This window comes from Anguilla anguilla, chromosome 3 (assembly GCF_013347855.1).
Source record: "Anguilla anguilla isolate fAngAng1 chromosome 3, fAngAng1.pri, whole genome shotgun sequence".
Lineage (NCBI taxonomy): Eukaryota > Metazoa > Chordata > Actinopteri > Anguilliformes > Anguillidae > Anguilla > Anguilla anguilla.
This window is the reverse complement of record NC_049203.1, coordinates 18,268,688-18,295,167: the sequence shown is the minus strand read 5'-3', so window position 1 is coordinate 18,295,167 and position 26,480 is coordinate 18,268,688. Positions and strand designations below refer to the sequence as shown.

The window sequence follows — 26,480 nt, the reverse complement described above, 5'->3', positions numbered from 1 at the left end:
ATTAAGTGTATATTTTGACACCAGAGGCGTATTTTCTCTTAATTAGCAGTTAAATCAAAAAGAATTATAGCCTACGACCTATATATTGCAAAGCCCACCTAGGCTTAGTACAAACCCTCAGCTGGCCTGCCATTGGACAAATTACGCTATTCGAGAACGCGCAATCCCTGACGTACTCGCGTGTGTTTCTAGGAGATTTTTCCCTCTGCCGCTTCAAATCTCCACAGGCCTCCGCTTTTGCGCGCACTTGCGCAAATCTGTGCCGGTCGCCCGGCTTCGAAGCACGCGCGTTCCAGATCCCGATTTGGTTGTTACGGGTTTCTGACGCCGGGCGCGCGCTCAACCTGGTATCACCAGAGAAGCATTGCGACGATGTGCTACAGAAGAAGCCATACAATTTATGCATTTTTCTTGGATATAATTTAGACAACTTAGTTTTGGACGGTATAGGCACGTGTCGCTTTCAATGGACACGGACACTCGAAATATGCATTGCCATAAATCTAGGTGACTAGACCGCTAAAATGACGAAGACAAGCACTTACAAGCGCAGCTATTTTATTTAGTGCTAAAACATACTTTTACGATGCGCAAGTAGTTTGTTGGAAAGATTATTCCATTATTGAACTAACTTATTATGCTTTATATTTGTTTTATATTTTGCTATTAACTGATGAAACAACTGAAGTAGCGACGCAGAGGAATCCTACTTAACTGTGACATATTTCACTGGACAATTGCAATTATTTTACAGTAGCTTACTTTGCAGTGTAAGCTATAGAAGGCTAAATAAAGGCTGGCAGTTTCGCTTGCAAGACTTTTACAAATTTCTGTCTTTTCTATTTCTATTCTTATTCTTGCTCCGCGGGATTAGAGTGAATAGCCTATTTTGCCGGTTTATGTAGGTCGGGGACTATCGAACATTGCATTTTGGATACATTTTAGACTACAGATAAAATCTTAAAATGTATGCAGGACGTAAAAGGAGAAAACCCGTGCAGAGAACGTAAGTGCAAATTGCCCTGTGTTCATACACCCGTCTGTGTCCGTTGCATAGATTAGGCTTTCCCCGTAAACCACCCTCTCCCCTCCCTGTGTTCCTCTCTCTAACTTTCAGTGGTGTCCGACGGTAAATTGACATGGCTACCACATTTTAAACTGACAATTAATATTGGTCATAACGTAGCAATATGTAAACATAACAGGTCTGCGTTTACATTTTCAGTATACGGATAACATGGCTACAAACGCATCAAAAAAGCAAACTAAGTTTTAGCCTATGTGTTATGCAACCTGTTTCTCCCGGAGCACCACATTTTCGACTTCATCGACTTAATTTTGAACTCTCAGGTTTATTATATGACTTATAAGCTTATTTATATTTATATTTATACACACTGTTCTATAGAATCTGTTATCTTGTCACTTTTCTATAAGTAGTGTTTTACAATGACATGAATTGTGAGTGCGGAGCCAGTAACTATATTGACCAGTTAGTCTGAGCACTCCCATTACGCATGGCCGTACAAATTCATACGGATGTATCGATATATTCAACTATTTTTAACAGCACTGTGTCTCCTAATGTTACGTTTTACTCTTACGCGATCTGACTGGAGTGTTTTGGAAACTCCAAAATAAAATGCATGATTGTGTCAGTAAGGATGCCTTCGTTTCTTGCTGGGGGGCGCAAACAAAAGTAGGTTGTTTAAAAGCACACGTCATCTTTTGTCAACACGCCAGCCCCCATTTGTGTTTATTTATACTAGTTGATGGCTAAATAAAGAAATCTACGTAGCCTAAAGCTAGTGGACGTTTGTACGCTAACAAACTGTAATGGGATGAACTCGCTTGAGTGATAGAGGCACAGGTGCAGGACGCTCAAGCAAGCTCCACTTTTACGTGATTAATTGCCCACCGGACTGCATTGTAATTTCATAACTCAGTTCTTGCCGTTTGAACCGTGCAGGCTTGTAAGCGTTTACGCAGCGTTACGTAGTTGTGTGTATGAAACACTTTAACACTGGTCAAGGGCGTTAATTTTCTCATACAACTGTTTATAGTGTGTCTGTGACGCCCGTATGTAGTAACTGTGGAATAGCTTGCAGGCGTTAATTTGTAAACCTTGACACATTATCAATATATATTTGTTTATTATTATTATTATTATTATTATTATTATTATTATTATTATTATTATTATTATTAGTATTATCATCACTGGTAAACAATACATTTTAGGTCAGTTCCCCATTCACTGTGACTTAATGTACAGATTACAAAGAGGATTTAGCTTAATGTATGTTATACAGTATGTATAGGGAGTGTACCCACAACAATAATATTGCCTTTTAAGTGTTCATGATAGGAAATTCCATTTCAATACACTTGTTAATTTATTCTTTAAATGCATTCATATTTTACACCTGTGTCAGCATGTGCCTGTGCATTGCTTTTAATGAATGCTTTTACCAAATTAAGTATTACCAGTAAGAATATATATATATATATATATATATATATATATATATATATATATATATATATATATATATATATATGTATATATGAGTATAAATATATATTTTAATTACAGTATGTTCTCACAAATTTGTCAGATTTTCAGTTATGAGGAAGTGATGTAGCTTATGTGTTACTCTTTTTCCCCAAATCAGGGTTAAACAGCCGCCAGCAGATGGGGTCAAGTCGAACCCATCCAAACGTCATAGGGATCGTCTCAACTCGGAGCTTGACCGCCTGGCATCTCTGCTGCCGTTCCCCGAGGAGGTGACCTCCAGCTTGGATAAACTGTCCATACTGCGCCTGAGCGTGAGCTACTTGAGGGCCAAGAACTTTTTCAGTGGTAAGTGTGCCACTCTCAGGCAAGGTAGATTACCCATAATGCTCTGGTGGTTCATTTGGTCACCACCGTGATTAAGTATGGTGGTTGGGGCAGAACCAGGATGGATTAAACGAAGCTACGGGGAAAACATGGAATGCTCTGCTGCTTGATGCTTTGGGTTTGAACCTAATTTGTTTAGTGGCTAGATGTGTCTAAAGTCTGTTCTTGTATTGCTATGAGTTAAATGCCAGAGAGCAGCTTCTGGATAGCATGAGGTGTATTTTAGCTATGTTGGCCCAGTTGCAGGTATGGAGTACCAAGGTCAGTGTAACTCATCTAGTGATGCCAGAAAAAATGTATGAGGCAATGTGAATTTTTGTGGTGTCACAGTTGTGTTTGTCTCATTGTGTTTGTTGGTGTTGGTTTGGAAAGCCCATGATGCTCCTAACCATAATGCCAAGCTGTGCTCAAATGTGCACACTGAATAGATAGCAGCAAAGTCTCTTCTCATAGGCTATTATCACTTGGCTCCTGTTACTAATTTGGCAGTAATGGAAAACAGGCTAGTCTGCCTTCTGAAAATATCTTTATTTGTGTTCTTTTTTTAGATTTATTTTGAAACAGCAAATCTTTGGCACTCTTGTGACTGGTTGTGCCCCTTACCTCCAAAGCATATTTAATAATTTGCAATCCGGAAAAGGGTTTTCAAAGAGCTACAGGAAGCTTGCATCCCCTCACACCATTTTATTCTTGAGAAACACGCTGAATATTTCATGGAGACTGTAATGCTGACAGCATTTCAGAGACTTCAGGAGAGCTCTGAGCCCAAAATAGCGACCAAGGATAAAATTCACGTTAAATTTGTTGATATGTGATTGAATATGTATATTTCTCTTTTTTTCAGAAGTGTTTTCTGTTTTAGCCACAGAGTTCTGTTATAAATAAAATAAAATGGAAACAGCGCTGCAATGCGGGCATTGGTTTCTCATGAAGCATTAATAATTTAAAAAATGAGCTTAAAGAATTTATAAAATGGAGGGAGGGGAATGTTTGTTTAAGGCTGTGGATTTTAAAATGGCTGTTGAGGTGAACGGGATGAAAACAGTGGCCATGATCGGCGTGTGTTTTTCCGGGATGTTCTGAGAGCTTAGAGCAAAGCTACTGGGAGGCTGTGGCTCACTGCCCTCAGGGCATAACAGCAGTGCTGGAACTACAGAGAGCGTCAAAGAGATGAATGATCAAACTCTCACTGACATCCTTCAGTTTAAGCTGAAAGAAAAAATGCTGAAACAATTCTTTTTTTTTTTAAATTGGAATGCAAATATTGAAACTGATCATCACATCATTATGATCACTGATTAATTGAAGCTGTTGTTTTGTATTTCATTAATGTTTTTGTTATATGTGTATTTTCACTGTATTGCTTTGTATTGTGTAAAATACAGTACAAGTATTGTAAAGAATAAAACCAGTCATTTAAATTATTGTGGATATAATTATGGCAAACACCTGCATGGCTTATACAAATCATGTTTGTTGCTCTGCTTAGAGAAATAAATCGGTGTAATAATTGCAGTGGGAATTCTATGTGGGATATATTCGCATCAGCATTGACAGATAATAACAATGCTCATGTTGGAAGATATTTGTGTAATACTGTTTTGGAACTGTGGGGGTGGGGCAGAATTAGCAGCTGTAATCAGGGGAATCTGGGAAGTATGCAGACAGGAATACAGCTGTGAATATGTGGTGTGCATCATCTGCCATTTAGCATGAAAACACGTTTTTTAAAGTAATGTCAGTTGTGTACAACCCAATGCTCTTTATCTCATACAATAGTCCTCTGCAGATAATTTCATTCAGTTTTGACCTTTTTCAGTAAATCCGTTATTAAATATTAGATTGTGTGTGCGTGTGCGTGTGCGTGTTGTTGTGTTTGCACGCATGTTGTTATAAAATGACATTTGTTTACGTTTTATTCGATCTGAATATTCACATCTTTATGACATGGCTGTCTGGACAGACGAATACAAATAGAACAAGGACATTTGTGAGTGTTTAAAAATAATTAAAGTGAATCGCAGTCAGATCTGGTGTTGAGAAGAATGCCATAGCAGTTTAACGATGGAACGGTACCGTAGGCCTGCATGTATTGAACTGCAGAGGCCTTCAGTTTTTGCTAATATCTCTGTTGTGACCTAGCATCCAGCAGTTGAAATGAGTCCTGTCTCCTTCAGCATCCTGGCAAGCGTGACTCGCAGCATCCTCCTCCTGAGGGCTATTCTCATTGCCTTCTGCACAAAACGCCATTTGTTTTGCGTAAACAGTGCAAACGCCGTTTGACGTGCAGGGATTAGATATGTTTTGCAGGCTTTTAACAAATCGCTTGTGCGATTTTAAAAACAGGGTTTAGCGCCGCGCGTCCCAACTCCGACTCTGGCAAAGCGCGCGCAAATCGACTGATCGGGAACACTTTCCCGTTTGCGCGCTGAATGCTCCACGGGATGGGAATTCTGGGAATGGGGAATTCTCCGGTAGAGTTGACCTCATTTTCCTTCCCCTCGGCTGTGTATTATTAAGCAGGCCCGAAGGTTTTATCAGGTCTTTCCTGATGACAGTTAATGTTGTAAGAGTGGCAATGCGTGTTTAAAAATTTTTTTTTTAAATGTGACTATGCTCCTGAGACTCTTCCTGAATCATTAATGTTAGAGGCGGGAGGTGGCCCAGTGTTGGCAGGTGACCTTTTCAGATTTGCGGGACATTTTGTGTTGAGGGCGCCAGTGGGCGAAGAGCTGGTGACCCCGCTGAGAAAGCGCCACCAATCCTGAGAGCTCGCTGCTAATGGGGAAGCCAGGCCTTCACTTTGACAAAGATTGCTGGAGACGATTATCTATAATTGGCTGAGGAATTAGCTTCATCTTATACCTCTGAATTAAATTCGGTTTAGATAATTTTCCCAATCCACCTATTCTGCAGGGAGTCCATCTCTCTTTCTCCCCCATCCAGCAGAATAGTGTCTTTACTGTACTGTATTTATACTGTATTTACTATTTAAATTATCTGTTTGTATTGTCTGTGTTGTAAATGGAATTACGCATTCCACTTAAGATATGTGGGAGAGGGTATGAACTGAATTAATCTCATTGCATTATATGACCTGACAACTAGGCCCTGTGTTTTCTCTCATCTCAGCAATCTATCAACCAGGCTCCTCCCACCTTCATCTCAGCAGCCATAGACAATGGCAAAGCCAAAGTCAATCCTGCTTCCTGCTGTTTTTTTCATATAATGCGGGTAAGCAGGTGCTGGACTGGTTTTTGGGGTCAGAAAATAGGTTGAGGCCCCACCCAGCATATAATAGCTTTTGTATGTCCAGAAAGCTTATCTGGAAATTACTTTACACTACTCTTTCTCAGTGAAGGGTGTAATCACTTCCTGGATCCATTATGTCTCCATTAATGATCCTCTCCACAATTTATAATATCATTAAATTGTGTTTCCTGGTAAAAATATATGATAAACAAACAAAGGAATTCCTGATCATGTTGTGTTAATAACCCTTTTCTCAGTTCACCAGTTCACCAGTTCACCTCTCTTTTACCTCATCATTCGCAGTCCAAAAGCAATAGACCCCCATTTTGGATCATTTCCTCTGTCCGCTCTGGACTCCAGCCTCTGCCCACTTTCACCAGCAGTTCCTGGCAACAGGGCATTGTGGGAAGTGTGAATCATGCTCCCTGCTGGCTGCGCCACCTCCACTGAGAGCCAGCCGCTGTGAAGTCTGTGCCAGGCTCTGAGCACCGGGCAGGCAGTGAAAGAAGCCCCCTTAATTACAGCACCATTCAGAGCCCAATGACGGATGACAGAGAGGGCTGGAAACAATTAGGCGTGCACCATAATTCAGTTCAGTTTTATTTGTGTGCCGCTTTTAACAGAGACACTGACACAAGCAGCCATTACAGAAAAACAGGAAAGAGGACAAATTGGGCAAGACCAAGTCTGAACCCCAAAAATTCCAGCAAATACTGTAAAAATAAAACTCACCAGTGTGAAGAACAAACACTCAAACAGTGGCTAGAAAGAACTTGGGGGAAAAAAACAGATCTAGTGGTGGAGCCCTTTCTTTGCTGGCTGGTCCAGATATACTTTGGTAAGGATGTACTTAAGTTGCACTCACTTATGCGCATATCTATAAGTCATATTCAGTATATTCCTGTGGTTTATCTATTCGATTGTGTTGTTCGTCTTGGGCAGTGAAGGTTAATTAGACACTGCTAAAAATCAGTATCTGGCATCCTGTGTCTGTAGATGGTTCCCTCAGCAATGGCACTTTTTAATGAGGAAAAAGATTATCCTGTTTACCATCGTTCTCATCGCCGTGCTCAGTCAAACTGGAATTGTCTCTGAAGCACAATTTGCAATCAGATTTCTTTTACGTAGGGCATTTCTCAAAGAATTTGTACACAATACACCTCACAGTATAACTCGATCTTAACCCCTGCAAAAATACTCTGAAGGCTACAGTGGTGAGGGCTATGAATTAAGTGGCAATTTTAATATCAATTAAGAACAGCTGAAGAGAAACTACTGAACCGTAGTGCGTGCAGGAGAGATTCATTTTATGGGCCACATCTGTAATTCAGAAAGGACTGATTCTTAAATGTGAAACATGAAGCACAGTTCTCTAAGCTAGGCACCAGGGGAAACAATAGCATATCGTTTACATAACCTCATGAAGCATCCGCACAGTTAATCCCACGCTGATTGCAGCACCGGAGCTGGGCTTTGATCAGAATCTTGGTGGTCTGACTGTCTCTAATGCCACACCAGTCTTCTGATCCAATGTCAAGGAGAGAAATCAGATTTCATCAAAAAAAGGGAGAAAAAACTTTTTTTTGCAGAGTACTACAAGGTTTTTATTACAGTCAGTTTATAAAACATTCAGAGCGGTGCTACAGTGTGCAGAACAGTACTACAGTGTGCAAAACAGTACTACAATGTGCAAAACAGTACTATTGTGTGATGAAATGTACTATAGTGTGAAGAACAGCACTATAGTGAAGAGAACAGTACTGTAGTGTACAGAGCAGTACTGTAGTGTGCAGAATAGTGATATGCTGTGCAGACCAGAGCTTCCACTAATCATTTAATGCATCGTCCTCCTGTGTTTTGAGTTATTCAGACGTTCTGTCCCTCCGGGTGTCTGAGGTAGAAAAAATGGTAACAAATAGATTTATTTTTAAAAAGAGGGAATAAAGGGGGGATTTTGAAAGCACTAAACAAACATAATGGTGCCACGCATAAGCTAGGAAAATTATCATTTGTGTTATAATGTGAACCAACTGGTCCTACCCTCCAACTGGACTTATTTGATGTGGGGTAAGGGCATGTTGTTTTCCATTTTGTTCAACTATAATTTATTGAGCGATCACACAGTTGCAATCAGCATCTCATAATGTGCACTTTGCCATTTCATTCTGATATATCATTACAGTGGTTTTAGTTGCTCGCAAGGTTTGGTTCCCGGAGGTCTGACTCTTATTGTATTCCTGTGTTATTCAAATGTGAATACCCGCTGGGGCACACTCCTGCATTTAAGTATTAATCTTGGAGTGAGTTCCTTTTCCCCAACAGAGAATTAATTATACGGTTATTTATAAAGCCTTTCAGCGCCGCGTGCCGCCTCACAGTGGTGGCCCTTTGTCTGTTTCTCGGCCCTCGCTCAACCAACGTATTTCCAAGGCCGTCCTCGGAAACAGGCCTTTTCAGAGGCTGCCAGGGGTCCCACGCTGACAATGGCTGGGTCGTTCGGCACCCGCGCATGACAAGCACGTCACTAAAGCTCAGGAAACTGCACAGCTTTGCTCTGAAGCCGGGCGGAATTTCACTCGGCAAATAAAAAGGACTTGCAGGGAGGGTGGAAGATTAGTCACTGAACTTTAGTCTGAAGGTTTCAGAAACAAGGTTCTTATATATGGCGAGCGAGTATATTGCTGAAGGGTTATTGTGGGGTGCTGGCTCTCCTCACAGATCTTGCAGTGGATATGAAAACTTGTTCTGAGGGGCTTCTTAGAAGTTTGACCTCTTTTGCATTGTGCGATATGTTCACAAGCTTAGCTCGGATGCTGTTCCTCAGAGGTCCTATCTTTCAACGGCCACGCCCTCAGAAAGAAAACGGGGTTCAAGTCTTGGAATTATCAAATTAAAGATGAAACAGGCAGCAACGGAAAGCCTGATTCTGTTTGTGTGTCAGCGGTGGGAGAGGCCTTTTCTACCAGAACAGGGACACGCTTATGCAAACCTTTGTATAGCGGCTTATGTGAAATTTAAAGGGACAGCCACACATTACCTCTCCACCTCGCTGTACACTTTCAGTGGCCTACATGCTGAATCTGGCCGCTACATTCTCCTGACTTTTCCAGCAGAGGCTTGCCAGCATCAGGCCTTTTCATTCTTTAGAAAGCCTTCAGAAGAAGTCAGAAAGCATCTACTGCTACAGCCACTCGTCTGACCTCTCCCTCATTGCTGTCTAGTGGTTTGGGCCCACCTCATGTGGGATCCAGGGGTGAAACAAACAGAAACAGCAGAACAGTTTTTGTCTTTCCCAGTGAAAAATTTTAACTTTTTTGATTTGGATTGTTATTTGAAAAAAATAAAATAAAATGATATTCTACAGCAGGCAGTGGGTGGTGGTTGGCAGTCCAAAGCACTGCTGGTCTGCTCCCTTCATTACTGACGCCCCCTGCTTTGCTAGCCACTGCAAGCCTCTTGCCTTTTCGCGACAGTGCCCATGTTTATTTTGGCCGAGACGGACCCTCTGCCTTCCTCTCGCGTGAGGGAACTAGCCGCCGCTCATAGACGTTGGCTTCAGTGTGAAGCCATCCTTGTGGGAGTGGGAAGAAGCCTTGTGCCAGGAAAGCTTCAGCAGTGTCTAAATAAAGTTGGAGCACAGTAACAGCATTAGCCCAAGAGAGGCTTAAATTTTCAAATTGGTTACACAGGCTACCTTTTCCATCTTCTCTTTGTTCTTATTTGGCGGGAGTTAGAATTTGCATAGATATACATGGGGGGGGGGGGTGTATGGAGGTCTTGTAGAAGATTGGTGGGTGGGGTTGTTTGCCATCAAAGCCAAGTGCGGTCTGTCATTCTAGTATGTCACACTGTTTCTGTGCTTGAAGTGCCAATTAATGGTGATTAAAGTCAGAGGGACTCCAGGCTCCAGTGCTGAGGCCTAGCCGTGCTGTCAGACAGGATCGCTGTCAGGTGATATCCATTACTCTGCAAGGCCACTCCAAGAAAAACAAACGATAAGAGGTTTGTGGGCGAGGAGAAGGAGAGAGAGAGACCAGTGAGGTCATTAAAAACCACAGGCGAGTGGTTCTGCTCTGGGCTGATATTTATCATAATTCAGCAGTATGGGGACAGTGCGTTATTCATGATCCTCTTCATTTCAGCTTGCAGTCTGTTAATACATGTAGCACCTGCTTCTGTTATGTTTTGAAGTATATCTTTAGTTTTTTTTTGTTTGTGGGATGTGTTACTCAGTGAAACAAAGCATCCAGGAAATGGGAAACACTTGTTTTCTTTCAAACATGAATACATCAGACAGAGATACTCTACTTTTCAGAGGGGGAGAAAAGTGTTTTGGCAGAATAAAACCTGCCGTGTCATAATGGCTCCCAGTTTGCTACAGCTCTGTGCTATTGGAGGGAAATGGTTCTAATTATAGATGCTGTGTAATACGTTTCTTTCTCTTAGAATAATTTTGCCTCATATGGTAAGACTTTGCGGTCTTATCAGACTTTTTTTCTGTTTGAAAATGTTTGTAGAGCATTAAAGAAAGGCGGTGTTTGTTTCTTGGGCTTGTATTACTGTAATCCTATCCACATTGTTATTGTTGGCTATGTTAGCGGAGCATTATTAAGTATGTTCGACTACTGATGTACAAGCCTCTCCTTTCCACTGTGTCATCGATACACAACAACTCGCGCAAATATGGGAACTGCCTTTCTTCTGTCCTGCAATGCTGAATTTCCCCAGTGCCGCTGCATTCCCACTGAATTCTCACTGAATTTCCATTGCATTTCCTGTATTGTCAAGGCATGAACAAAAACGGTGAGTTGCATGTCGTTTGCCAGTGATAACCTGGATTTTGTTGCATTACTAGAAGGTTGAAGGTTCAAGTCCAAGGGAAAACACTATATCATTGATCAAGGCACCCAACCAAAATTGCTTTAATGAATAGCCAGCAACATAGACAGCCTTTGCCATTTAGGGGCCCATTTCAAAAACCAAATGGAGGCCCAATTACCCTCTGTTCCAATTCATTGTCCCCCCCTGCCATCCCCTCCACTTGCCAACCAGCTTGTAAATAACACAACAAACATGCAACTGAAATTAGACTACTCTTTTTAATACCTAATTTTCCCAATTAGATTTAGAACCTCAGTGGTAGTGCTAGGCTAGCCCATGGAATGCTGCATCTTTGGAATTCCAGGCATTTCAAAATCTTTTTAGGGTTTTACACTAATTCATCTATTCCATTGCCTTATGGCGGTACAAAAAAAAACATGTTTTTGATGTTCCAGAGTTTTAATTGGCTGCAATACAATGATGAAGTGCACAGAAAAAAAATACATTATCTTAAAAAATGCAAATATATATATTTTTTTTAAAACAACTAATTCTGCCATTTGATTGGGTAGGGCCTACCCAGGCCTACTCGTGGCTACACGCAGGGCAAACTAGCCAGAGCGTGACATCTCGTTTATGACTTTTCATTTAAATTAAGCCCTTTCTCTTTGAATTTACCAATGCTACCAACAGTTGTGTAAATATTACTGTATGTTCAATAAACAACACACATGTCAGACACCGAAAGACAATTGGCTCAAATAAACAGTTGTAATTATTTTGTTGTGGTTCAAGTCTGGGTCATTGTTCATTGTAATCTTAAAAAAGGACCTCAGAATATCTGCATTTATAGAATGTAGTGTATTTTTTTCCTGCGTTTTGGCTATTTTTCTGCAAAAAAATAAGAATCCTAAAAGCTAGAAGGTGGAGTTAATTCCACCTTCTAGCTTTCAGAAATGATCTTTAGGCTATGTCTTCCAACAAATCCTGCATCAAGCATAATGTGCTCTTCCGGCACAATCATGCAGTCTATTCAATGTCCCCAACTTTTTTTGATATGTGCCCTTCATGGAGTAGTTAAAAATGAGATATCATTGAAATAAATTAGAAACAATGGGAACAGTGACTGAATGGAGAAACTACTAGGTGGGAAGTTCAGTTATTCACTGTGGGGGTTTTTATATTTGCTGATCAGAAACTGCAAGCTACAGTGAGCACTATAATTCATTATGCACAAAAGGTTCTACAATTTTTAAACGGTTCATCCGATATGTATGAAAATACCCTCAAATTAAAGCTGACAGTCTGCACTTCAACCTCATTGTCATTGTATCCTTTGAAACTCAAAGTGCTAGAGTACAGAACCAAAATAACAAAAATGTGTCACTGTCCAATGAATTATGGTGCTCACTGTATGTTATCTGACATCACATTTGGAATACATTTCAATTTCTTAAATGGAATCATGAATATGAGTATGTGGATCATTGAAGTGGACAGAAAATGTGCCGTACATGCTAAATAATACTTCTGTGAATGAATGAATGAACTTAATGGAGTCATGCTGTGTGGCCAGCTTCCTATTGGAGATTAAATGTCAGGATATCAAGGGGAATTCTGGGAAGAGGAGTGGTCTGTTTTGGCATCCAAGATAATTTGTACAGCTCACAGCTAGCATGCATCTGGCAGCTGTGAACGCTGTTTTGCTGTCATACACTTAAGCGCTAGATATAAATCATAAATTAGCAGTTTATCAGAAGCGAAGTCTGCGCACACACATTCACATTGTGGAACTTTGCTTCTCTTCCAAAGAACATACATAAATTAAATGAGTTATGCTTCTTTTCTTTTTTAAATTGGCCACATTGTGTATGCAGCAGTTGTAATCCAGTGATACAACCATAGTAATGGCTGTAATATTTTCAGTTTTATAGCTCTGTGATGTTGCCTGAAAAATCTATTTCTTTTGTTGCAACACTTAACAAGTACGAAGCTGTCAAAACAAATAAAATCCTAATGGTCTGACCGTATTTCATTGTACATTTTTGGCAACACCGTTTCAGGAAGCCATTGTTACCACTTTAAGGCACTATTAAACTTGCATATCCAGTACGTGATGTACTATCTTGCATATCAGCTGTTTTATAGTATTATGGCCACAGCATAGTTTTCCTCACACTGACATCATTGTGTTTAATAAATATAGTTAAAAGTAATGTGTGTTTCATCGGTATTCTAATTTTCTTCAAATAAATCTCAGTATTCAGAGATAGAAATGTTCCTTGCCAGGGATTTCTTTAACTTTCTTTTTTTTTTTTTTTTTGTACTTTTTTAAAAATACTTGTTATGTAGATATATTCTTTTGCCATTGTTTAGTGGAGTTATTAAGTCAAATTGGGTCCCAATTCAGTTTGTGTAGGAGGGAAAATATTTCCATATTTTTTTTACTTCCGAAATGAAAATTCATAGTAGTACGGACTGCTAGCGGGTTGAGCAGTGTCTTCACCGGTGTTCATTCTCTGTTGTGCTAAAAAAAAAGCTGTATGTAATCTCCTAAAAAAAAAGAATTGAACATTGTGAAAGTTAATTTCCCGTAACAAACACATCTCCACAGCAAGGTGGTGTTCATTGTAAACAGCTTCTGATGGCCCTGCCCAGATGTGGTTGGCGGTTTCAGCTTGTCGCGCGGAATCTCCCGCGAAGTTGCGCGTGCTGTCCGACGCCCACGGCTAACGTTAGGTGTGTGCGCGGGAGAGAAGACACCTGATGCCATCGGCACCTGTCCGAGTCCCAAAGCCTTGACTTCTTCGTAATTTGAGGTCTGTTTCTGTGGTCTCCTTTATTGCCTTCCTCTGCGATGGTGGTCCCACCGCTGAAGAGGGTATTAAATGTTGTTACACTACAGAAATCCAGAAACATCTGGAACAGTTTTGACTTAGTTCCCCCCTTTTTTTGCCCGTTTTGTTTTGATGGACAAGCTGGAGCGGCAAGGCTTTGGTGCCGATTAACATCAAACTACACATGAAGGCGAAGGTCAGCGACGAGGTCGCTTCAGAACAGTTTATAGCCCATTTTCCATAACATCATCATTAGGAGAGCGCAGCAATTTCCACATCACTATAGAGGAATGAATCTGATTCCCCTGGAGTCTGACGATGAGGTTTCATCATTGTTTTGATATTTTATTGCTCTGGGCTAGAGGTTGTTAGCAACAGTGCTGATCAGATGGAGCAGATGGCCTTGTTTTGGGTTTGAAGCGAAGGTCTTATCAGATGTCAGCGCTGAAGTGACTGGTGATTGCTCAGTTGTGAACTGAGGACCTTTTGTCATTGAACTATATCTGCTAGATTTGTTAGATATATCTGTTGATATAATCTTTCACTCACATCCAGAGCCAAGACTCATTTTGGACTCCTTTTATTTTTTAAACACTACTACTCAAGCTTCTTGTAGAACATACTGAAGAACATAGAAACACCGGATACTGTATAAAACCCTGCATCATATCCGCAAAGTCTAATCCCGACATCAAAAATGCAGAACTTTACATTGTTTAGAATAATGGTGCTTTATTATCTGCACATGCATATCGACAGACATGGAAACCCCCTTTAGCTTCAGAAGCCTCTTTGGATAAACAGCTTTATTTTATTCAAGTGCATTTTGATGTTCTTTCTTGTGTAATTACTGTGCAATAGCATGCACCAGATCAAAAGAGCAAATCTATAAATCAGCAGAGAGCAGCATCTCTCTCTCTCTCTCTGTCTCTCTCTCCCTCTCTCTAGCTCTCTCTCTCACTCATTCGCTAGATGCTGGATACTGGAATCCCCTCCCTCTCTCACTCTCCCTGTGTAATGGAATAAACATCAGCGTTCGCCACAGAATTGTTTGTTTTGCTTTTGTTTCACCCGCAGGCTACAGTGGCATCAGGATTGTGTCTGGGTCACGTGACCTCCCCAGTGTGACTGCAGATGGCGCGGTTCCTGGATGCGTGATGTTACTCGGATTCTGTGGCTGCAGCTGGCATTAGTGTGGGGCGCTTTTAATTGAGGCAGATGTTGCCACTGGAGTCTCATTTCACCCACCCTGACATTCATTCCATGTCCCCAAAACCCAGCTGTCACACTAAAGCAATCTAACTAAAGGCTGCGATTGGTTGTTCACTGTATTGCAAAATGCTGATTGGTTGTTTAGTGTGTTCTGAAGACCTGATTGGTGGTTCAGTGTCTTTCAGAGAGCCTATTGATGGATCAGTGTGTTGTAGAGCTTATTGGTGGTTCAGTGTGTTGCAGTGAGCTGATTGGTGGTTTATTGTGTTGCACAGACCTGTTTGGTGTTCCGCTGTGTTGTAGAAAATGACTAGCGATTCAGTGTGTTGTAGAAAACGGCTAGCGATTCAGTGTGTTGCAGAGAGCTGATTGGTAGTTCAGTGTGTTGCAGAGAGCTGTTTGGTGATCCACTGTGTTGCAGAAAATGACTAGTGCTTCAGTGTGTTGCAGAGAGCTGATTGGTAGTTCTGTGTGTTGCAGAGAGCTGATTGGGGGAGCAGAAGCTCTGCCAAAGAGTGGCCCAGTTAATATGTATTCTAAGCAGTGTCCCAAAACAGTGACGGTGCGATGTGGAGGCAGGACAGGTGGGCAGTCTGAATAGTTTCATTTGTATATGGCAAATGAAATCAAGCCCCTTAATGCCTCAGTATACACAGAGTTTCCTGGAAAAGCAGCCAGGTTAGGAATGCACGGTATCTTTCTCCTTTGGCCCTGTTGGTACTTCCTTATTCCTGCTGTATATCCCAGATCTCAACTGACCCAACCAATTCAAATGAGTCCAAGAAACTGTGTGGCGTAGTCTGTAAGGCAGCCAACTGTCAACCCATATAAAAAATCTCTATATGGCCGGGGGTTTGATTCTTTGCCATGGCAATTTCTCTACTGTGATCTAACCCCCTCTGCGTTCCCCATGTCTGAATAAAAGAGGAAAAAATACATTATGAGGGAAGACTGTCCACTCTCATTTAAAATAAAAAGTAACAGTGACCACGTGCTCCCATAATGCAGTGCACCATAATGGTTCACCCTGTAACGGTATGGATAAGATGCTCTTAGACAAGGTTATCAAGCCAGACCATTTCAGAACCTGGTTTAAAGTGGTCAGGAGGTAGGACTGTTTAAGGACCTAGTTTAAAGTGGTTAAAGCCAGAGCATTTCAGTTTAAAGTGGCCATGAAGCAGGACTGCTTCTGCCAGAATGGAGGTATCAGACAGAAAGGTTTTTCCAAGCCCGTTATTTCCATCCAGTGTAGGAATGTTAGAATAATGCGATAATGACACTCTTACTGCTCTGGAGCTCTCCGTCATCAGCATGGCCAAGTGCAAATTTAGAGCAAGATTAGAATAAGCTTTGACCCACAACTTTGACCCACCTGGTAATCACAAGCTAGGAGTCTGGTTAACGAACACATACGCTTACCATCTCTGAACCTCAAATATTCCTCTTAAACACACCGGTGGTGGAGTAAAATGCTTTCCAGCATGACTGCAAAGTTACTTACAGTTTCTGCAGTAGCTGTTTGTATTGGAGTTCGCATGCCTTTTGGTGTGCAGAATTTGTGCCTGAGAACATATGCATTTGCTATCCTGTGCTTGGCGTCAGGTTACAGCCACAGACCCCCCTCCCCCCCCTCTGTTCAGCGTAATATGGAATCACTCAGAACAGAGAGGGAAGACGACGCAGCATGCTCTTGACATCTTGTTTTCATTTTGTCCGCAGCTCGAAGACTTGAAAAGGAAGCGATGACAAGCAGAAATGTTTAAATGTTCTATCTTAGCCAATGTACTATCGTCCCTGACAGCAATTTCAGGAGGACTGAATTAATGAGATACCGATAGCATCACTGGCATGATGTACCTTTTAATAACGGGAAATATAAGGTTGTGTTCCTTTGAAAGTTAACCAGCCTTAAAAATTACATATACATTCTGGCTTTGTAGTTACAACCATTTGTTATTCATCAAAGAGATTTGATGGATTTGGAGAAACTTGCTTTCATGCAAAAATATGTGTTTTTTTTTTTTTTTTTTATGGGATTTATCCCATTTCCACAAGGAAATAAGAATTGGTCTCAGCTGGTAGACCCTCAAATACTAATAAGTTGGTGTGTGTGTTTTTGTGTGCATGTGCATAAGTGCGTGTTTATGATAAAAATTTGTTGAGCAGTTTAGTAAGAGCCCAGAAAGAGGCTGAATTAGAGGTTAGGGAATAGGAGGCAGAATTAGAGGTTTGGTAACCTTACTCTAAATCCCGACCTTGGATTTTTGCCCTTGACACCCTGTGCCCATTTCAGAGGGTTTTGACGAGGATTGACACATCACAACTTCCTCCCCTCTCTGTCCCGCTCTATGTGCCCCATTCCAAGGGCCACTGGTCTAGGCTTTTTTCAGTTATCCTGGCTAACTCAAACAATCCTCTCGGGTGTTACTCTTACTGTACTCTCCACCCAGTTATTACTTATGCACTCATTCCTACTGTTATTTAAACTCTTCTCCCTGGTGTTACTCATACACTCCTCACTGTTATTACTTCAACAGTCCTCCCTGTTGTTACTCATACACTCCTCACTGTTGTTACTCAAACAGTCCTCCCTGCTGTTACTCAGACACTCCTCACTGCCATTTCTCAAATACTCCTCCCTGCTGTTACTCATGCTTCTAGGTATGGTGTTAACATTGCAACCTGGCTGAAAAAGTGTTGTGAATGTGTTATGAAGCAAATTCTCAGTGTATTCAAAATATTTTTAGCAATAGACTGACGTGATAGATAATGCCTAATTTACCGGCTGGATGTTTCGCTGGATGTTTCGCTCGCTCATCTTGTGTGTTCCCAGTATTAAATTTATGGCAGTGCATGAGTGGGATGAGTAGTACTGAATGAGGAATCCGCTCTGCTGAGTGTAGGTTAGAGGTTACATAAACCACATTGCGTGATGTTATGCTTTCTTTGCTTTATTATGACATAATTTTTGTGCTTTGAGCTCCCTCTGTTTGGAAAGGGTTATCTTATTCTCCCTTCGGGTCAGAGCCCCTCCCCCACCATATTGGCAGAGGGGGCCAGTATCTTTGTTGGAATTCCGTCACCGGGATCCTTCTCTCGCTCCGCCTGGCGACGTGTAGGATCTCACGCTGCAGCCAACCAGCCAATCAGAAAAAATCTGAGAGGTCATGTGAACTGAGGACCAGAGGCTCTGTAGGCAGCCGGCTGTGTATGTGTTCGCGTGCATGGCCCTGCGTGTCTCTGTGAGCTTATGTATGTATGAATGTATAGTGTGTATGTGTGTATGTGTGTGTGTGTGTGGCCGTGTTCATGCATGCGGGGGCGTATGCCTCGCTTGTGTGTTCATCTGTATTCATGGAGACAGAGGGAGTAGAAATGGTCTATCTTTATCCCCCCATGAAAAAAAATCCACTGCTACGACAGGACAATTAACATACAGACACACACACACACACACAAAACTTTCTCTTTCACACACACACACACACACACACACTTGACACTTTCTCTCTCTCACACTCACACACACACATACACACTCAAACACAAACACACTAATAGGTTGTCAGCCTTAAGTCTATATTAATGCACAGAGCCTGTGAGGCAGAAGTGAGTGCCACCTCCAAACTGCTTGTCCAATCAAAGGGGCCACAGGTGCATGGCAACATCGTGGTCGCCGTGCAACGTTGCAGCCGAACAGAGAGGGAGAACGTACCTGTGTCATTAGTATGTCTCTCTCAAAGCGCGGCTTAGCCCAACCCCCCCTCCATCCACCACCGCTCCTCGTTAGCGATCCAAATATAGCACCATGCCGTGATTCCAGTTCCACGCTTGTTATTCCTCATGACTGGACTGGAAATCCACGTGACTGTGAATATTGTGAAGAAGGTTACACTTCTGTACGCTGCCATGTTTAGCTTGGATCATTGACAATTTGTGTCATTTAATTCATTGATATTTCAGTTACTCCTCTTAATGTGTAGTTAATTCAGTGCCATATCTGTGGACATGTGCAGAATGAAGCTGATGCATTTACATACAGGCATTTAGCAGACACTCATATCGATGAGGTAAGCATAAAGGACGTTGCATTGAGGACGTAAATAAAGTGTCATTTGTAAATTCAGTTTAGATTCATCCAAAGCGCGCAGGTGCAGGAACCGCCATGGTGCTAGCAAGCTCGGAAACTCCCGATTATCAGAGTCTCTGTCCCAGCCTTAAGCCCCTGCCCCCTTAAAAACACTTGAGGTGAAGGGTTAATGCACAAGGGGAAGTATTTGGAGGGGGGGGGGGGGCATCTGTGATTGCTGACCTAGACTTTGGGCCATTAGTGGCATGAATATTTCACTTGCTCCGAATACTCAGGGTTCCTGCCCCTTACACTCTTACCCCCACCCCACAGCCCCTACTGACCCTAGAGCCCTCCTCTCCGCCCCACCCATGTTAATGAGTAATTACTCACTGAGAGTTCAAAAGTCAGGGGTACCCTGGGGAGTCTCATCACAAGCTGTCAGATTTGCTGGGTCACTGTTTTTGGTTGGGCTTAATTAGATTCTTCACCGAACCCCTAAATGGGTTATAGTTCAGTAGTGGGGGTGGAGAGGTCTTGGTAGATGTGCCACAGTGTACTAGAACAGTGGGGGACAAAGATGTCTGGGTGAATGCAAGGTGTATATTTCTTTTTTATGATGGCCTGGCATTTACGGTAGTGTTTTATTTATTTCAAAAAGAGCATGTGTTACAAATGTGTCAAAATACAGTCATAAATGTATTCAGCCAGTTCAGGCTTCACTCCAGTCTTACCGTAGTTGTTCTTCACAGTCAGTGCCTCACTCAGTCTAACTGTAGTTGGTTGCACAATACATTCCATAAGTGCCTTAACCTGGGCAGTCTGCTTCAGCATGCTGGTGTGGTATAGTACAGTATAGGGAGATATAAGAAGGAGAGAAAGAGAGAGAAAGACAGAGAGCCTTTTCTTGTTCCCCTGACTCCTCTCCACTCCTCTCTATGCCTTTTCCAGAAGAGCAGGAAGATGGTGGATGTTATGATATAGACAGATTGGTATATGAATTAATCTATTCACACGCTGAAGAGAGTGTATTTTGATGTTTTCATCCTTGGCTCCATTATGCTGAGGGAAGTATACTCGGTCTCCCAGTTCAAGAGTCAAGAGCCCTTCTTCTGCTCCGGGGCACTGTGTGTCATCAACATCTGCTGCCGTGATGTCATCAACACGTGACAAGTCTCAAATAGGCTCCCGGTGTTAATATTTCATCACCGGCATGCCTCCACCCTCTCTGCAGTTGCACTACACCACACTCTCGAACCTTCTCACGCCCCGCCCCTGTTCATTCACTTAGATAGGCATGATGGGCTCCACATTGAGACCGTTTCAAAGTGTGTTCCCATGAATCGGAGACAGATAGACAGGAAGCCACAGTTAGAGAATGGGCATGGATTTTATTTGAGCTGAGGTCTCTCCTTTGCTGTGTGGACCCTCTGAAAGCTGAGCCTAGTGCTCAGAATACTTCAGCTTTGGCCACCGGTGAGCGACAGTAGTGCAAATGGTTTCTCCATAATGTCATCTTACTGTAGTTATAGCTGTCATGTGAGAGGAATGAAATAACTGCATACACTTGCAGATTGTTGCGATCAACATCCCTGTAATCAGAGCAAAAGGGCTTGCATACTGTCTCTTCACCATATTAAGGAACACCATCACGGTGAAGCTCGGCTTCAGTTAGTCCTCAGACTCCCAGCGACACATTTCAGCTATTACTCTATTTTTCTAGTGTGGGCAGAAGGTGGAGGGGCATCTGTTGGTTATTCTGCATAGTGAACTGGGATTTCGTTAACAGGTTAATTCATGTGGGAGGTGTTTCACCGAGGACCCAGCTTTGGAAAAGCTAGTTCGGCGCATGGAGTTTAATTCATGTTTTACCAGCGGGGCTCTTTCTCCCAGCTGTCATGCTCAGCCACGCTGTTCGCTGACCTAGAGGAATCACAATAGAGTTAACCCCCGGGTGCCCGTTCGCCGAACGGCTCCAAATGTCGAGGCCTGGAGGGGGTGGAGCGGAGCGGTGTATGTGCCAGTCACTTTCACAAAAGCCCTGTGGAGCTGTTGTGGTGGGGCCGGTGCTTGAAACAGTTTGCCATTTCTGGAGTGTCTTTATGCTGGTACTGGTTTTTATCAGTGGGTACCGCTCTACCATTGGCTGCCTGGGTGCGAGAATCTTCACCGACAGTTTCCAATTTCTCTGCTAGGTGTTCTACCAAATAAAGCTTTGAGGTCAGAGTTCGGAGGCATGCAGAGTGAACCTTCTAGAGCCTGAATAAATATGCCATGGACTTTAGCCCATGCAGGTTAACTGTGTCACGTTTAATGCTGTGTGCTTGGTAAGAACGATGGTTCCAAACCTGCTGCAGACGCATCTTGTTAGAGTACAGTACATTCTGTGACCACACTTCCTCTGTTGCCATCAGTCCTATCCAGAATGATTTACATGGATATGGCCTTTTTGCACTATATCACTTTAGCTGTTCTGTTAAAGTATATATCAGTCTTTAACACATATACTGTATGAAATAGCAATACTCTTTGTAGTGCCCCCTGTGGAGAGTTGGGACCTGAGAGAATTTTCCCACAATTCCTTGTTATAGCTCTGCGCCATCCCACTGGTGATTCCACTGCATATGCTTGCACTGTGTGTGGCCTTGCTGGTGCCAAATCTTGATCGCAGCTAATAAGAGCTGGGAAGTCCCTACTGACCCAGTAATTCCAGCACTGCGGTATTCTGTCTGTTTCACCCAGCAGATGAGGGTGAGAGCAATTCACTTCATTCTCTCAATTAAATGAAGCAGAATTGAATTACAGATGATTTGTACTTCTTGGTATGAGCCAGATCGAGTGGAGGCCGTCTTTAAAGGCTTTATTGAGTAAATTTAATTTAATTACAGATGAAAAGCCCTTATTTCATCTTCTTGCTCTTCCATGATACAGAGAGATGCAGTTGTAGCACACTTGTGACCACAGCCTGAACTGGTGAGATAGGAGATTTCATTGTTAGAAAATGTGCAATAATAAAAAATAAAAATAAATAATAATAATAATAATAATAATAATGGGAATAGTAACAATAATAATATTTATCCTTGTGCCAAAGGAATGAGGAGCAGATCAGAAAATGCTGTAGGACTTTTATTCATGTTTTCACTCCCCTCAGCTTCCAGCAGCGACAGCTGAACATTTGTTTCAGTCAAAACAGAGACTAGTCTGCCTGTGAACAGCAAGGAGTGTCTTAACGTGGTCTCAGCGCGCTGTACTGAATGCCTGTGAGATTAGCTACCAGGAACACTGCCGCCAAACAATCTCCGTGTAAACTCTGTTTGCGCCAGCTGGATTCAAGACAATGCATTCTAAGTTATTGTGCTTTTATTAATTTTTTTTGTTCATTTTACATTCATTGTGAAAATATATAAACTCTGCGACCCTCTGTGGAGGTTTTTGGCAGGCAAACCCGAGAAAGGTTCTGCTCTGCACAGTCAGGTCTGCTAACACTGCAGCTCCATCTGAAACGGCCAGTAGAACGTGCTGACAGGCTGCAGAAACTTTGATTACACTGGTGGAATTTAATTAAATTTAATTCGTTTTCATTAATTCTGCTATAATTGAAATTGTGGCTAATTAAACAGCTAATAATACAGGTCAGATCCATTAAAAATGTTAGTTAAAAATGACAAATTCTATATGGCTGTTTTATCCTGTCATCATAAGGCAGCGCTAGGCTGATTCCCACTGAACTGCAGAAGTGCAGCGGTTATTAACCTAATGAGAAGTGAGTTTGGTCTTTGGGTGGATGACACATTTATTTACAACTTGCTCTTCTCCAGTTCCAAACCGGGATCAGATTGCACTGTCCCCACCACAGCAAGCACTCTCACATTAGCTAGTCCATTACTTTGCATGACCAGATCTTATCCAGAGTGACTTACAATGCTAGAGAACATAAGTGCATCCACCTGATTAATAAGCAATAGTCCCAGACCTGGTTAACTGCATTCCCAGATGAGAAAATATATGTGCAACATCACTGAAGCACAAATACAAATTAATTATGCGTACAAATCACATACATAAGAATCCCTATGAAGCCCTATGAAACATGAAACCATAAAACTATAATCTAAAACCATAAAAATACCATAAACTGAATTAGTAACAGCCACCAACAGACCAAACACCCACCCCCCACCTCTGCATCCCCCCTTCCCCTTCCCCTCTCCAGTTCCAGATTGCTGTCCCTGAGCACGCATCTGGGAATCAGGCTGGAGCACCAGCCCTGTGACCAGGCTGCGTGTGAAGGGACAGACAGCCTTCAACACGAACACAAATTACTGACAGCCCCGACAACACCCAAAGTGGCATCACCCCCTCGTCAGCCTTTGTGTCTCACCCCCCCTTACTCCAGACAACAATGGGCCATTCTGGGAAAAGCCCCCGATAAAAATGTTTAGGCATTACCGGGAGGTTAGAGGTCGTGACAGGTCATGCCATGTTCTTATTGTGAAGGTCAGAGGTCAATGAGGCAGCCTGCTTTTTGGCTCTGGCGAAGCGTCCCGTGTCAGTCTGGTTCTCATGCCATCCTGTAGCTTCAGACCCCCTGTGCTGTCTGCTGCACTCTATCTCAATTTATCCTTTGTGCTGAGCCTTTATGCTGCTTGTGTGATAGAACAGACAAAAAGTTACCAGAAGTACTCTGCTTTACCGTATAAACTGTCATATACAAAATCTATAAATACCATATAGAAGCCTTGAGCTGGACATTGCTTTTTCAAAAGGTTTTACAATATTAAATCCATCATTTCGTAATTGTGCTCTGATAATGAATGTATAAAAGGTGTGCCCTGACTGGGTCTATACTGACGGCCTATCTGAGAAGAAATGTATGTAGAATACTAAACAAATTGCGCTACCTATATTCTAGGCTAAGCTACTTTATATATTGCCTATTTTTCACATAAACTGATGTCATCTGTCATTTCAGTTAGCCTGTAGAAGCAATAGCAAGCATGTAGCATGCATTAATGGGCGTCCGAAGGTACGGAATGTGCAGAGGTTGCGCAAAGTGAAGATAATTCTTTGCTAAACTAGTTGCTGTATTTTTGCTGTTATGACTTCTGTGCAAGTTTATATTTTTAAAAGATGATGTCTTTTGCAGTATTATCTTGACTCTGTGTCTTTTTGTGTTTTAAAATGTATAATTATATACAGTATAATACATAGATCATTTTTGTAATATTAAAGTGATGAATTATGCATTATGTTGCATTACCGCTTAATCAGTCTCTGGAGCTTCTACGTTTAGCCCTAGGCATTTAACTGCTCTTTTCGAGAATGAATAGTCTTATGCATTACAGAGAACACTTTTACATTCAAGTGCAGGAAGCAATTTATCTACTATTATTTATTTATTTGTCCCTCTGAATATCAGACTTATCAACATCAAAATGATATTTCTCTTCAGTCTTTTATCCTTGTAGATGCTCTTACACATAGATATATTTTTAAAAACTCTAGCTAGCAGCAGAAGCCTTTTTCATTGGCTTTTGTATTGCAGAAAGATACATAATAATTACACATTTAGACTGTTTTTTGAAATACAAACACTATATAATTAACAAATATTAATAATAATAATAATAATAATAATAATAATAATAATAATAATTATTATTATTATTATTATTATTATTATTTTAATTATTATCATTATTATTAGTAGTAGTAGTAGTTGTAGTAGTAGTAATTATTATAGTAGTAGTCATAGTAGTAGTATAAAGGGTAGATACGTGTATCCAATTAATTGCACATCTGCTATGGATAGTGTTACAGTTGTGTAAGGGTTTTAAATTGAAATAAATTGCAGAAAATAAAAAAAATGTTTACCAGATTTTATTTGTGTAGCTCACCAGCACATGGCAGAAATTTTGAGAAAGTCATATTCACCATCAAAGCTGTAATGTAATTACAGTAGCACAGAATATTTTTATAAATAAATAGCTCCTTGCACCCTCACACCCTATCAACAGAATTAGTGCACTGCTGTTACCGTCAAAATGGGATTTTGCTCCCATATTTTTGGGTATGGGAGCCAGTGACCTCTGTAAAGCAAAAAAAATGGAATGGGTGACTTCATTAGCCCCAGTTGTCCCTTGGGTTTGTCTCCGCTAATTCACTTTGACATTACGTCCCGTATATCTGTGATGCAGATGTTGCAGATAGTTTGGCTAAATAAAAAAAAGTGCATCATCAAACATATTTGAAAATGAACCCCAGGGTAGATATTTAGTTTGCCATGCCAAGTACATAACAAGCTTAAGGGCCTTGCTACGTTCGAACAAACACTTTCCCTGGGTCTGATTTTCTGGTATAGCCACCTGAAAGGCTTCAGAAGCATCACCTGTAGAAGGTAAATTTCATGAACACTGCTTTATTGAGCCTTGCAAGATTTTTAGTTGATTTGCGCAGGGCATTACTATTACATTACTACTCCATTACAGGGTGTTGTTGCATGGCATATACATATATGGCATATATAAAGAAAGGCTGGTCCGGAGGAAGGAAGGGTGCAGTTTTTCTGGCAGAATCCCTCCCCCAAGCCCACAGTTGTAAAAATGGACAGCCACAGAGGTGTTGTGGTGATCTCACACTCCTCTCGCCGATGCGCTAATGCGCTTTTCCCGCCTTCCGCAGCAGCGCCCATCTCTGTCCTCCACCCCCCCCCTCAGCCCCCAAAGGTGAAGGGGATGTGAAAGGCATCTCCCCCCCCCCTCACTCCATTCCTCCCGGCCCACTGTCCAACTTCATTTCCCCAAGGCTCAGAGATGCATCTGCTCGGGGCGGTTAGGGCCAGTAAATGAAGCACACAGACCTGCCATTTACCTGCAGTCCTCTAACAGTCCTGCTGGTCTCACACCTTTATGCTATTAAATAAAAACGACACAAAATCTTTTATATTTGAAAAATATGCATGTAAGAGCGTTTCCAAGAATGTTTCAGCATTTTTTAATTTTTTTATCTTATCTGTATTTGTTCATGGCTTTCCGTTATGCTAATCACATGAACAGAATTGCGTATAAAATTTACAGTCAGCGTTCAGCATCTCATGCACCTGGGATATGCACAAAAGCAAAGGTATGCACGTGTCATGAATCCCATACGTGTTTTTCGTTGGAACGTTTTTAAGAACAAAAGTAAGAATAATGTAATAAAAGTTTTGTGAATGAGGCCCATTGACTCTAGTTCAGTTGAGGTTGAGGTGGCTTTTGATCTCTGGGAGGAAAAATAAAATTGAAAACACACGTTTACTGAAGCACTTATGACACTCTTCAGTCCCCAGTTACATGTTCTGCATGCAGAGCCACCTACTGTTCTCCTCTTCGCCTTAGACACTCCA

The 26,480-nt window shown here is 41.7% G+C and overlaps 1 protein-coding gene across 1 annotated transcript in view; it reads left to right on the top strand.

The window, feature by feature from the left end:
• Positions 1-317: 317 nt before the first annotated feature.
• ahr1b (aryl hydrocarbon receptor 1b) overlaps positions 318-26,480 on the top strand; it is a 50,095-nt gene continuing 23,932 nt past the window's right edge. Inside the window, exons 1-2 of the mRNA XM_035408217.1 lie at positions 318-1,006; positions 2,676-2,863. Coding sequence (XP_035264108.1) covers positions 966-1,006; positions 2,676-2,863 — 229 coding nt within the window. The 5' untranslated portion in view covers positions 318-965. The remainder of the gene's footprint in view (positions 1,007-2,675; positions 2,864-26,480) is intronic.